The sequence below is a fragment of the Kryptolebias marmoratus genome, linkage group LG5, assembly GCF_001649575.2.
Source record: "Kryptolebias marmoratus isolate JLee-2015 linkage group LG5, ASM164957v2, whole genome shotgun sequence".
Taxonomy (NCBI): domain Eukaryota; kingdom Metazoa; phylum Chordata; class Actinopteri; order Cyprinodontiformes; family Rivulidae; genus Kryptolebias; species Kryptolebias marmoratus.
In genome coordinates, this window is record NC_051434.1 from 11,006,761 (window position 1) to 11,021,053 (window position 14,293).

A 14,293-nucleotide genomic window follows, 5' to 3' on the forward strand; every position below is an offset into this window, starting at 1 on the left:
TAATCATCAAAATTAAACGAAATAAACATTTGAAATATATGAGTTTGTATGTAATGTATGAATATAATATACAAGTTTCACTTTTTAAATGGAATTACTGAAATCAATCTACTTTTTCATGATATTCTAATTTTATGACCAGCACCTGTAAGTAAGAAGACACAACTTCCTTACAGAGAAGTTGTTCATTGGTTCAGAGCTGTCTAAAGTCATGAGAGAGCACAAAGTCTAACACACACAACTTTGCGATTGTGTTATCAATGGTACCCAAATTTTGCCATTTGAATAGCCTAAGTGCTTTATACTCCACCAACTTCCAACAAACTCTGTAATGGCAGTTTGAGGTGGTTTTGCTGATTGGTTGGCAAAGCTATTCAGACAAACAAGACATATCAATCTTAAAAGGTGTTTGTGACGCTTCCGGTACAACGCTTGCAGATGTTTCCACATTCTCTTTTAGTTTCATTACAGATTTGACTGATCTGTTTGTTCCAGGTAAACAAAAAGAATACAATAAAAGTGCTTTTGTATAAATGTAAATCATGAAGATAAAAAAGAGAAAACTTTCAGCTGACACTCTCATTCGTTAATATTAACATTATTTGACATTTAAGTTACAAATCTATTTCACAATGTAAAAACTAAACACCCATGTTGACGTTTGGTTGGGTAACATTAATAATCTACATCATTTCTTCACTCCTCCTACCCAAACAGATCTGTTTGAAAATATTTAATTCCACGACAAGACCCTTTGAGATCTTTAGTCATTCAGGAGTGTTAAATTTATAATAATTGACTCATTAATTTATTTTTTGACAATTTTATTGGAGTACAATGATGCTGTTTTCAGAAGGAAAGGAAGGAAGTCTTTATTTACACCACCTGCTCATTTTATTACTTCAAAACACAAATGTTACACTCTGCACTTCATCCATCCACAATAAAGAAGTTTTTGTTAAGTTAATGTCTCTGAGAATGAGCTCAGCTTCCAAATATGTTGCTATTTAATGTCCTTTCTGTGAGAAGCCTGAGCACGCTTCAACACTCATACTGATCCATGTCACAAGTCCTCAACACTGGTTGGATCCTTGAGCGGCTCCACGCTGTTGTAATGCTCCCCGAGACCATAGGCATGATGCATGTACCTGAAAACAAACAAAACATTACGTTACTTGACTGAGATGGGTGAAAAAAAATTAAATTTTGGTACTGCACTGGCTAAAGGTAGAAACATGTATGTAGTTACACCTGCTTTACGAGCTGCATTTTGATCTTGAGTTCATTTTTTTTACATTTTCAACTAGTTAAATTGTCACAAACAGATGACTACAGTTTATAGTTGGCCTGTCAGTTACAGCAGGTAATTATAAAATGATGCAAGCAATAATAGGTTCAAAAAAAACTACTGAAAGTGTTTTCATTTAAATTAAATTAACTTACACAGTAATGTTTAAACACCTGCGGTCAAAACCTGTAATAAATGTTTTAACTGAAGTTCAGGCAAACTAAGCCTCGGTGCCTTATCTTCACGTAATACGATTCCAACCACATTAACGACACATTCTCACTATTACTTCCACTGACACTGAAGAAAAAACTTACACAAGAGTGACGGTTTCACCATCATATTCTTCCCCAATCCTTATAGTCGGGGAGTCAGCCTGGATCACTTCTACTGGTAAGTTTAGAACTTGGGTCAACGCTCGAAGCTTTGGAAAAAAAAAAAAAAATTTTGAATAATTAGTTAGAAAACAATGAATGATGACATAAACAGTAAATATTAGAGCCACTCACTTCCAGCTGCCCACCCCAAGCTGTTGTGTGCTCCACATCACTGCAGTATTTCTCAAACTCATCTGGAAGCAAACGTGTTCAAACAGTAAACATGTGGATACACACACACACAACACACACACAATTTATTTCCTTTTTAAACTGGATGTCTCTGTCCAATGGCAGCCTTTGTTTAACCGTCTACAGCCACGGTTCCCAAACTTTTCAGCTTCCGACCCACAAAGGTGTGTGACCCCATCTTTTAGCTGATAAATATCCCAAAATACTAATGAGCCTAATAAATAAGGGCAGGATGACAACACAAAGAGTCCTAACATCCATTATGCTGTCTTTTTTTATCAATTAATGACTTGTATTTCAAATCTCAGTAACAATTATGGTGCAAATATATCATAAAAAACAAGGTTTTTAATTGTAAGTTGATATCTGGAGATCATCTAAGGACCCCTACTTGGTGTCGGGTGACCCTCATTGGGGTCCCGACCCCAACTTTGGGAATCACTGCTCTACAGGATGTCAAAAACTGTTTAATACAGAACTGTTTGACCCTGAATGAAAACAAGACTGAAATTATTGTATTTGGAACTTGTTCCCCTCTCGCTGAGTTCACTGTTATCCTTGACCCTCCTGCTCCTCATTCTTCCTCCACTGTCAGATGTCTCGTGGTGTTTTTAGACAATTCTTTTAAATTTGAGAAGCAAGTATCCACAGCTGCCAAAGCTAGTATTTATCAGTTACGTCAAATTGCCAAAGCAAAGTCTTATATTCCTCCAAAAGACCTCAAAACACTTGTCCATGCCTTCATCAGCTCTAGGTTGGACGACTGTGATTCCCTACATGTTGGTCTTGAATAATCGTCTCTCCATCGCCGGCAGTTAGTCCAGTCTTTTGAATTTGTTTAGTTGATGGTTTCCCTGTTTGTTTTAACCTCCTTGTGACGTACTTTGGTCAACATTGTTGTTTTTAAATGTGCTTTATAAATAAAATTGACATTAACAATGATATGTTTAGTGTCCACAAACAAACTACTATAACATGCTAGATGCTACAACAGTTTAGCTGTTTTTGCACAATCCCATTTGCACCTACGACAGTTTGTTCACATAAACCAACAAAGTTAGTTTTACCTGTTGTGAACAGGTCGCCAGTGTTGGGGTTGGTAAGAAAAGGCAGGAAGTCATCAGGATTGTTTCTCATGTGCTCGGCGGTGCGGGACCGGAGTTCTTTCATACTCATTGATAACCCAGGCTAAAATAAAACAGAGCAGCTTTGCTCATCACATCTCTGATTAGGTTTTCATACTGTGACGACACCACGGTCAGATATTTACCTTTGATCGCTGTGCCAGCTGGTCTTCGATGGCTCGGTACATGCAGTGGCCATCAGAAGAAATCTCCTTGATCTGAAGCTTCTGCTGGGCGAGTTTCTGAGCCAGCTTTAAACCCTCCTGGTGCCTCACGCCCTGCAGGTTCTGCACCTCTGCCTCTGCGATTCTGCTCTCCCTTTCCTTTTCCTGTGCAGCCTTCTTGTCCTGGAGCGCATCATTAGTATTTGTAACAATTAAGTGATGAGATCTCTTGCTGCACATCATTGTACACGAGTTAAGATGCTGTTGGTGAAAACACGCTTCTCACCCTTCGCTTCTGTGCTTTAGTTACTCGTGGCTGTTTGACCTCTTCTTGCTCGCCACCTTCCACCTTCATGGTCTCCACACTGTTTACGACTTCCTCCACCTGTCAAGGTTGAATAAAGGATATAAAGGTTATCCTGCAGAGGTTGGTGTGATGCTGTGACAAGAAGTCCTGAAGTCCGAGCACGAATATTTAAATACTGGCATCAAATACTGTAAATGTACCATGTCAAAATGTAACAGAATTTACCTTTTTATGACAATCATATCTCTTCTTTAGGTCAACAACTGCATTTACAAGAATACTTTCTGTGTGACAATATGACCTTAATGTTGTGCAAAGGCAGACTTCCTCTTATAGCAATGATGGTCAAACAATAATGAAAACATTTCAAAACTCTACAGGTTCATTTAAGGGACATCTGTTTACAGAACGGAAGCCAAAAGTGTCAATATCCAGTCCAGTTTTGTTCCTTTATCATGCAGATGTTAAATGCTGCAAAGTAAAAACATTTTACAAAATAAATACATTTTACATGTTCATTTATCTGAAGAAAACTAATTACTTTTGTGTCAGTTGTAGATGTGAGCTGCCTGGTTTCTTCCTCGTGTTTCTCAGTGAGGTCAGCTTCTAGTTTTGCGATCTCCTCTGTCAGCTGTTTCCTTCTCTTCTTGTCGTTTTTGGGGACTGCATTTTTCATGCTCTGAATTTTAGCTGAAAGTGAAACACAAAGGCAGACAGTGTGACAACAAAACAACATTTACAAAAAGGTACAGATGATTGTAAACTGTGCTTTGGTTTAAAGGGGGGGGGGGGTTTGCAGACAATATTAATCCCACCTAAAGTTGATTTTTACATCAAAAACAGGTAAAATAAACATTTTTGTTCAAATTATAATGGGTTCCTCTACGTATAACTGTAAACAAATCACCATTATACAAATATATAAAGTGTTTTAACTTCTTTCAGGAGAAACTACACATTATTTTATGTTAGTTTCAAACTGTTAGTTCTCAGTTGGTCTCAATTTATGGATATTTACATGCCAGCTTTTCAGTGTCTGTAATTTTTTTCTGCCATTCTGTGACTGTCTTGTTTCTCATTTTGCATGCATTGTCATTGACATTTCTTATTGTGATGGATATCTATGCGGTCACTTTGCTGTTGTGAATTATTTTGTGCCTCTTTATGTCTTTTAAAAAGCCCTAAATAATTACCCAAAAATGTGAACAATAATACAAACAAAAGCTCAAAGCCAGGGTCACACTGACAGTTTAAAACCCTGGTCTGTGTAATCCTTTCAAGTACAAACTATTCTTCTTATTTTAATAACAAACTTAGTATTTTGAATTTAACATTTAAGGTAAACATTGAGGTGAGTGATTACATTTTCAGCCACTAATGATTTGTAAGTATGTAGGTTGGTTTATGTCTTCTTTAATTTGGTGTGAATTTTACTAATCAGATTTAGTTTGATGTATAAATGGAAAAGAAACCTTTAATTTCCCACAAGTGTGAAGCTAATGTTTGTTTTCTTTCTGATCTGTCTTGTGTAAAATGCTATTGGACATTTAGCAGCTGAAGTTCACGAAATCCTCTGAAAGTAAAGCAACACACGAGGATGTAATGTGGCTGACAGCGCAGGTAAAAGTGTCAGTAACTAAATGGATGAAAGCAGGTAAATGTGCTACCCTGCAGGTCCTTCTTCTCCCTGCGGTGCTTCTTCATCAGCAGCTCCTCCGGCGCCTCCTCCTCCTCCATGACTGACGGTGCTGCTATTCGCGCTGTTCACTTCAGGAGCGGCATGAAGAGAACTGCGGTGTCACTCTTGCAAACTGTGGCACACTGGTGCCGAAAGAAAGAAACATCAGGTCCACAGTAAATAAAAAACGTGGTATCGTGGCCTTCCGGAAGACAGAAAGAAAAAGAGTAGAAGAAGAGTTCTTCCTTGCCTGGCTAAAAGCTCAAAGTGGAGCAATATCACCACCTGGTGGATAGTTTGTGTACTGCAGTTTCGCAGTTTCTAATAAACAAATGTGAGAATTAAAACTAAGCTTTTGAAAAGTTAATGTGGACTGTCTGTGATGTGATCAAAATTGAACTTGACTTTTTAACAGGATCCAGCTTAAAATGGTTTTAAAAATGCTTTAAAATGAAACGTGTGGGTTATTTTTAGCATCCATAAGAATTATTTTCTTGATAATATTAGTCATTAAGGGGCTATTTTCTTCAGACAATCTTGATCAGTACTTTCCCCCCCAAAAAAAACTTTATTAACAAATTTTGTGTTCATTCCTTAATTTTGACCATTGGAGGAATTTGTCTGTTTTGGTTTGATAAGCCGCTTGACATTGACATATCACTTAGCATAAAAAGCACATAACTCAAGGGATGAACCAGTAGGTGAAATATAAATATATATTGAATTGTATATTTACATAATTTTAACTAGTACCTGCCTCTAAAATATGTCCCCATGTATTTAGTCGCAAAAGGCCAAACATTGACATGAATAAAAAGTTGTTTTTTTTTATTACCAATATAATTGAGGAAGAACTAGGTTCAATTAAATTGCAAATGGAGCTGAAAGATGTTGTATCTCTTAGGTCTTATTTCCTCAGTTGTCTTTTAATCTGTTTAAATGGGAACCTTTTGTAAGCTTGAATGAATCCTGTCAATGTAAATTTGTTTAATGAGCACATATTTATCTGAAATAATCGTCAAAGGTCTCATTTATATTTACAGCCGAGGTACATTTACTGACAACTTAAATTCACCTGAGCGGCTTGTTTGGCCGGAGAACAAGTTTCACAGGCTTCAGGGTGGAAATGGATACAATGTGGTTGTTTTCTGTATAAAAAATGGATTTATTGTGTGTTCTTAGGCCAACAGTGACTGTGTGAGCCGGAGCCGACGTGCCGTGTGACGTGGCGGAGGGCGGAAGAGCTTGTTTGTGTTTTGGTTCTAAGGGGAAGTTGCGAGAAGAAAAGAAAGGAGGAGACGTGACGGGATTCTTGAAATTATTATCTTGGCTCCCCCAAGCCAGCTCGCCATTTGTGCCCCCCCATCTCACCCGGGGTTCCGTGTGTACATAAACTAAAGCGGAGGCATTTAAAGAAAAAGAAAAAGAAAGAAAAAGGTGCACCTCGTCGCCCGGCTCTCAGGTACTTCACAGGTTGGTGTTTGCAGCTAGCGGAGTGATTAGCGCTTGCGTTTAGCTCGCTTGTCATCGTTAGCCAGCGCCGTTGCTAGCTGACCCATGCTAATGTCTGTGATATCTGATAACAGCGGGGGGAAACAGTCGCGTTTCTCACCTTCCACCAAGTCCAGCGGCTCCTTTTTTATGTGATGTCATGTTGGACAGCGGTTTGTGAAGCCTGTTTTAGCTACAAGACACTTTGTTTACCCAGCAGCTGAAGGGTGGGTGGAATGCTAACAAGTGCTAGCAAGCTAATGAGGGTTCGGCTCGCTTTAGAGGCTAGCCTTCATGTTTGATTATGTTTGAGCTTTTTCTGCTTTTACTACAGTGGTCGAGAGTTATTTTGCTTTCCATTCAGCGGGGGAGGAAAGCAGCACGTAAGCTAACCAGCTACAGACTAAACACATACAAAGCGTCACTTTCTCATATCAAAACATGAGCCGCTGCCAAAATGACCGACCTAACATGAGTTTCAGTTTGTTTATAGTCAACGAAGTGCAGCTACAGCTAAATCCAAATACTGTGTGAGCATAGCAGTGTTTGTTGATAGTCCGTGTCATAATTCTGGGTAAACAGTCTGTTCTTGCTGCTCGTCTTGTTTTGTTTTTGCTAAAGACTAATTTTCGAAGTGGCTCCTTTTTTAAAGCTGAAGCTCAAACCTCTCAACTCTCTGCAAGGACTTATTTTGTGCCTCAAAGTGAAGATGCAACCAACTGCAAGCTGTGTTATCTGATTATAGGTCTGTAAGTCAAGGATGTGGTTGTTTTTTTATTTTTTTTTAGACAGAACGGACTAGCATATTTTTCAGCATTTCCTCTTAAAAACAATCCACATGCAAAAGTACGAAAACTGTCTCTTGCAGAAATTGGTTTCAAAAAGTCGCTGAACGTGGCTTTCTGTTAAAATATGGTGAAATATTTCACTTCATCTAGCATAAAGACTTTATCCACAGGGTTTAGATCTTATTGGTCAGCTTGTTGTGGTGAAAATAAGTCTCTAGTTTTCTCACTAAAGTTGAAATATGGCTTTGAAGCTAATATAAAGTTTAATAAACTCATAAACCCAATAACTGACTGTCTGGATTAAAGAGGCTCAGAGTCTATTTGAATCCTGTGTTTTCTTATTAGGAACAGCTTTTTAAAGGATTATTAAATCCATGATGTTCAGTAATTAATTGTATTTAGTCATTGTGACTTCAGTATTGACCAAAATAGTTGGAATTATCTATTTTGCGATGTTTTTATTGTTACTGATTCGCAACGAAACAAACTTTGGCCTCAGAATTTAATTAAAACACCAGTACCATAATTTATCAACTCTTCTGAACAATATTAGCAAAAATGTAGTTAATGGGGTTGTAAAAACAGGACCCATCACATTTTATTGACATTATAAAGCAGAGTTAATTGGGATAAGAAGTTAATGCTGAAAGTTACGTTCATATTTTGTTTTAGGAGTCCACTAAATCATGCTCTGCACATTACTCCCCCTGTAACACACTCTTATTATGTCCTGACAGCAGCCAACTGTTTTATTGTTAACATTTATTCCTAAATAAGTTAGTGAGTAATGTGTGGTATGCATCCCGACAGCAGCTTTTGCAACAGAAACGGGCTTGATTTATGTGTGTGTGTGGGTGTGTGTGTGTGTGTGTGTGGTATCATTCACCCTGTGATGAATCAATGTCGTGTTTCACTACAAGATGACTTTTGGTTTCTGTTAGTTTGTGGTTGTCGTGGAGTTTCTTTGATAATGATAAAACTAAAGATGTTTCTTCTTGTGATGATTTCAGGTTATCGAAATATATCTGTGTCTACAGTGACACATGTTGGCATTTCCAGATTGTTATTAGCAGGGTAGACTTTTAAAAAATTACTCTACGTACAACTTAACAGCACACAAAGCAAAATATTCATACCATACCATCAAGACCAGCATAATCCCTTTATCTCGTGCTGTCGACACAAGGAAGTTTGTTTGTTTACTTCTCTTCAGGACATATTTGTCTGCTGATCTTGACATTTTTTTCCTAATTTTCTGGGCTGTGGCTTTTGTAGACACACATCAGTGACAATGTGGGTAACAGCATTCACTTTAAATTGCCAACAAATTCTTATCAACTTTGCTTCAAAATGTCGACTTTCACATAAAATCTGGCATTGCAGCAGCCTCCCACAGGGTTGGGTGGAGGTTTTGTGCTTTTATACTGAAATTAATTTAAAAATCTTTAAATTGCCTGTCTTTGTAATTACTTTTCTATTTCTTAAGAAGAAGAAGAACCTTCCAAGCGCTCATATTTCCTGTTTAACAAAGGTTTTGCCAAAAGGCAGCAAACAAAAAAGATGTCCACCTTGAAATCAGGATGTAGAGTTTTAATTAAATCAAGCACTACAGCAAAGGTGAAGAATGACCAAGTATATATTGCTTAATTTACAAACATTGACCACTAATAATCTGCATAGTGTGAGTGTGTAAAGACAACAGCAGCTGCCTGGTTTTGGCTGCGTCGGCGTGTAGAAAGATAAGCTCCTTCACCGGCGCTGCTGCTCTTTGCCACAACACACCCAAACCCGAGAGAGAGACGAGCAAAGCCCTGTGTTTAAGGGCTGAACTGGCTGCTGCCGGTATTAGGTGCTCTTTTGGAGAGGAGGAAAAAAGGCTTTTAGGGATCTTAAAAAGTTTAGTAAGTAGGGGCAAAAAATACAAACTTTGCCAACAGTTCTGAAGTGAAAAGTAAGTTGAAAGTAAAAATACTTCTATTGGAACGGAGCCAACGTTTAGGGCAAGTTAGTAACTAGTTGAAGTTAGTCATTATGTTGTAGCTAGTTTAATTCACTCCTTCTACTCAGTGGGCTTGCAATCCTTTTTGAAAATAATTCCAAAATAAGTATAGATCAGGGCTTGAAAGCAGCTCCACCTTCGCGTCCAGTTTTATTCACACTCAAAGGCTTTAAAACATCAGTTCAGACAAACGAGGAGGGGGGTGTCACACTGGCTTTGTGTACTTTTCTACAACCTCTACAGTTCTACAACGTGTGAAATGGAGAATCGGCGTTAATGGACCAATATTTGCCTGTGATTCATCACTTTTCATGCAGTCAGTTTGCTGTCCTTATTTAACTGGAGTCATTAGTCGGCGAAGGTGTTGATTTATTTTTTTAATTACTCAGCTGTCTTTGTTTTATCACATTCAACTGCGTGGAGAAGGACAAAGTTTGCCTATGTCTAAAAATACACAAGTTGATTAAAAACAAGGTTATAAAGAGGTCAGTATTTGGACCTGCGTATGTTTTGTTCAGCTGGTCCTGCTGTGTGCGCCTAGGTCGATGAGTGTTTCTTCTTTTTATTTTGAGTAAATGTTTTATGTATTATATACTTTTGGGAGTTTAGGTTTTATATGTTTAAATTAATTTAAATAACTAACAAAAATGTAGCAGCCCTCGGAAAAGTCTTAACAGCACCATATGTCTTTTTAAAAGTTTGTTTATTCCTGTAATGTTCATTTTACTGCTATTAGCCTTACAAAAGTTTGCCATATCAGAGACAAAACTGGTTTTGAGCTCTTGAAAGTCTACATCTTCACACGTTTTCAAAAGCTACTGCTCTTCACATGCTTGCCAATGGTATTATGGAATAGCGTCTAACATTTTTTGCATTGTTAATTTGTTTTATTCAAATAAGATTTATTGTTCTGGTTGCTCTGTGATGTCTTGCTCGTGTCCGTAAATGTATTTCTCCTCCTCCTGCAGCGGACGTGCAGACAGTGAAGTTTGGCCCACGGGTTATTAGAGAGTCTGATTAGGTCATGGCCAGTCGAGGAGGTGCTACACGACCCAATGGACCCAACGCTGGGAACAAGATCTGTCAGTTCAAGCTGGTGCTGCTGGGGGAGTCGGCTGTGGGGAAGTCCAGCTTGGTGCTTCGCTTCGTCAAAGGCCAGTTCCATGAATTCCAGGAAAGCACAATAGGAGGTGAGACTTACTATTGGCATATTTATTTCTTACGGGGGTTTTTTTTGTTGTTGTTGTTGACACTTTTGAAGGTTTGTGTTGTGTATTTGCATTTAAATTTGAATTAATTCAAATACATTTGAAACAAATTAACCATTCAGAGCATCTTTGAATGTAACGCTGCGCTTTGATGTGTTTGTAACCTGTTTTGTGGAGAGGATGTAGCTGGTTTGTTTATCAACCGCATCTCGCTGACTCGCTTTCTTTACTTTAACCTGTGCTCCCTCCAGCGGCTTTTCTCACCCAGACGGTGTGTCTAGACGACACAACAGTGAAGTTTGAGATCTGGGACACTGCAGGTCAGGAGCGTTACCACAGTTTGGCACCCATGTATTACAGAGGAGCACAAGCTGCCATTGTGGTCTACGACATCACAAACGAGGCACGTACACCGGCTCCCAAGTCCCTGATGTTTATTTTTTTTCAACATTTGTGACTTTTTAAGTCATACTGATGCCACTGATGTTTATTTCGAATCGCTCACAGGAGTTGTACATTTTCTGTTTTTGCAGGAGTCCTTTGCACGGGCAAAGAACTGGGTGAAGGAGCTGCAAAGACAAGCTAGCCCGAATATAGTCATCGCCCTGTCGGGAAACAAAGCTGATCTAGCCAACAAGAGAGCTGTTGACTTTCAGGTCGGACTGCACATTCCCTTCCTGCCTGTCATAACACGTTTTGCATCTCATATCTGTTTGGTTAATGCAAATACCTTCAAAAACAAGCATTACAAGTAATTTGATTATTAATTTCTGTAGCCACAGTCCAACTCTTTTCTCTCGTGTCTAAATAAATGTGCTCAGAATATTTAAGCTGTTTTCTTTGTGACAACAGGAGGCTCAGTCTTACGCAGATGACAACAGCTTACTTTTCATGGAGACATCAGCCAAGACATCTATGAATGTGAACGAGATATTTATGGCTATTGGTAGGTTATTGTTGTATTTGTTGTTCATTGATTGTCTGGATCAACTTGATTGGTTATTTTGGTATTTAAGGTCATATTAATTTGAGTTTCTTTAATTTAGAGCCTCTGTTCTCTAAAAATGAACATTTGCTTTGTCTTCTTCTTGCTTTTTTTAGCAAAGAGATTGCCAAAAAGTGAGCCTCAAGCTCCAGGAAACACCAGTGGTCGAACCCGGGGAGTGGACCTGACAGAAACCGCCCAGCCAGCCAAGGCCCCGTGCTGCTCAAACTAACACGAAGAACACATTTTTCTCAGACCTGTATACTAGCAACTAATGTGGTCCACGCCCCAGATGCCACTGCAGCTACTAATGCGATGTGTCACCCGTTGTTTAAAACAAGAAAAGATGCCCTGTGTCCCCCTCGCCCCCTCCTCGCTTTGTTTTGTTTTTTCCTTCTTGCAGTAGCAAAGTCGGTGCCATCTCACTGATGTTTCTTTCTCTGCCTCTTTCATTGTGGTTCTGCTGCTACCTGGTGAAGCCTCCTAACCACTCTGTCTTACTTCCTGCCATCCAGCTGGTTGCGTCTATGAATTAATTTGGGTGGTCAGCGATCGCAGATATTAGATGCACGCAGGTCCCATCCACCGTCTTGGCTCCAACATGTATATAAGAGTTTCATTTTAAGGAAGTGATCACTTCCTCTTTCTGAAATAGCCTGAGACCTCACTACTGCTTTTTTTTTTTTTTTTTACACTAGTCTTCTGTTTTTAATCTTTTTGATGACTCAGATGACTATTGTTTACTAGGATATTGTTTAAGTTCTGAACTCATATTCTTGTATATTTCCATGGGCTAAAACAGAAAAAAAAGCCTGTTTTTACCTTCGGTCTGCAGCAGCACAAACAGTTCGATAGGGACAATGACTATTTCTTGTGAAACTAAGAAAGACAAAATGCAGAGTCCCTTTTATCAAAAAGTTTAAATTAATGTGGACTAAAGTCCTCTCGGAGTCTCTCTCTGCCTCCTCGTGACGGACGCTCCTGTCTTTTCTTCACATTAAACCAGAACTAGCATTAGTGTATGTTCGCTCCCTCCACCTTTGGGCTTCATTCTGGGGCTGTGCCTGCTTGTAGTTTGTCCATCGTGGCATTGTGCAATGATTTGCAGTATTACTCTCTGATTTGAGTGTCTGCAAGGACCATTGCAGCACAGCAGCTCCACCCAGCGGAGCGCAGAGTCCTGTAGGGCACACATCAGTGACCACCCTCTCCATTCGATATACGTTGTGGCCTTTGGTTAAATCTTAGCTCGTTTAGACCATTCCTCGTTCTGATCAAACCGGGGTTTGATGATTTGATGATTTCAGTTTATGCAATTACCGTTTTTCCATCGTGTCAGTGTTGCTGGACCGCTGCGGGGTTTGCACAGGGGTTTAAAAAATAAAAAATAAAAAAAGGTTGTAGTAAATAGGGATGCTGCAATACGTGAGGTCTTTGTCATTTTAATGGAATCATAATAATTTAACACCTTGATTAGAAAAGTGCTTTAGACACATTTATGTGTCACCTTTGTTGTAACTTTGCCTGGGCTGGCTGGTGACTGATTTCATCTATAATATTAGTAACATGCACATTAGTGTGTGTGCATGTTTGAACACACATTTGCACAATAAAAACACACGTCGACTTCTTCCCTGACACCAAACTTTTTTTTTTTTCACTCAACCTTACCTTAACATCATTGTATATCAGCTACAGTCTGTTACCTTTTCCTCACCAATGTCGAGCACATACGTGTGTTTTACCCTTGACCCCTATATACATTGTTACACACACACACAGACTTAAATTACATAGAATACTTCTAGTCAGTATCTTTTTTTTACTGTCTTACTCATGCCTTGCACTAATAATGCTCATGAATTTATGTTGTCATAATCTCAGTGTGTTATAAATATATACATAATATAAATATATAAATAATATACTGTAAATATGGTGTTGCAGTGTAGTCTACTTTTTTATTTTCCTAGTGACAGGACTAATGCTTGCTAAGGAGTTGTCTAGATAATCATTAGGAAGGAAAAAAAATGTACAGTTGGCAAGAAAAACAGCTACAATCTGGGTTTGGAGTTTTGTTGCTGTCTCCTTTTTCACACAAACGGTTAAATTATAATCAGTGGTGGTCTTTATAAATATATGTAGTGTTATTAACAACAAAAAAAATGAGTACATTGCATTTATTTAGATGTCTGTCTTGTACCCTTTCTCTCAGAAAAGAAAAATGTTTTACCCCAACGTTGGTTTCTTGTTTTGTTTTGGGATTTTTTGTTTCTTTTGGTTTGTTTCCAATTCAAGTTTTTGTTGCCTTTTTAAAATTTTATTTCCAGACTGGTTCCTGAGGAGCAGGAGATACAAAATAAAAATTTGCCCCGATTGCCTTTTTCAAACACCTGTTAACGTTGTCAGTAATGCAGGAAAAATTAGACAGCTAATTAAAAAAATGGAGATCCGAAATTAAATAACACATGATAGGGATGTAATTTTTTTCTTTCTTGTAAACCCTTCTTTGCAGCAGGACACATTTAAATGCAAGTTTTACAGTACTGTTATGTAATGACCAAATAAACAAATAAATTTGAACATTTATCATTGTAACCAGGGAGTTTGTGCGTGCATGTATTTAGTCATATGTTCTCGATATCATATGTAGATGGTCCTCATAAAGCATATTAGTTCAGATTTTGTGGTA

The 14,293-nt window shown here is 38.4% G+C and overlaps 2 protein-coding genes across 4 annotated transcripts in view; one reads left to right on the forward strand and one right to left on the reverse strand.

The window, feature by feature from the left end:
- Positions 1-5,361, reverse strand: part of otud6b (OTU deubiquitinase 6B) — a 9,410-nt gene extending 4,049 nt beyond the window's left edge. The window contains exons 1-8 of one of the 2 annotated variants that reach the window (XR_003039553.2): positions 5,120-5,361; positions 3,994-4,142; positions 3,432-3,530; positions 3,128-3,328; positions 2,925-3,045; positions 1,798-1,859; positions 1,606-1,712; positions 1,000-1,148 (exon numbers count right to left, since the gene is read on the reverse strand). Coding sequence is in view for 1 of the 2 variants with exons in the window: in XM_017420611.3 (XP_017276100.1) it covers positions 1,064-1,148; positions 1,606-1,712; positions 1,798-1,859; positions 2,925-3,045; positions 3,128-3,328; positions 3,432-3,530; positions 3,994-4,142; positions 5,120-5,189 (894 nt within the window). In the remaining variant the exon portion in view is untranslated. Of the gene's footprint in view, positions 1-811; positions 1,149-1,605; positions 1,713-1,797; positions 1,860-2,924; positions 3,046-3,127; positions 3,329-3,431; positions 3,531-3,993; positions 4,143-5,119 lie in introns of those variants that run through there. The other variant, XM_017420611.3, reaches the window with a different exon arrangement.
- Positions 5,362-6,384: 1,023 nt separating this feature from the next.
- On the forward strand, positions 6,385-14,186 carry rab5aa (RAB5A, member RAS oncogene family, a). 2 transcript variants are annotated; one of them, XM_017425895.3, is made up of 6 exons: positions 6,385-6,603; positions 10,377-10,598; positions 10,868-11,019; positions 11,150-11,272; positions 11,469-11,562; positions 11,718-14,186. In XM_017425895.3, exons 2-6 carry the CDS (start codon positions 10,433-10,435, stop codon positions 11,831-11,833), a joined length of 651 nt encoding a protein of 216 aa, XP_017281384.1. In that variant the 5' UTR covers positions 6,385-6,603; positions 10,377-10,432; the 3' UTR covers positions 11,834-14,186. The 2 variants fall into 2 exon arrangements, with proteins under 2 accessions (XP_017281384.1, XP_017281393.1); XM_017425904.3 differs by having other exon boundaries at positions 6,385-6,592.
- The last annotated feature ends 107 nt before the right edge of the window (positions 14,187-14,293 follow it).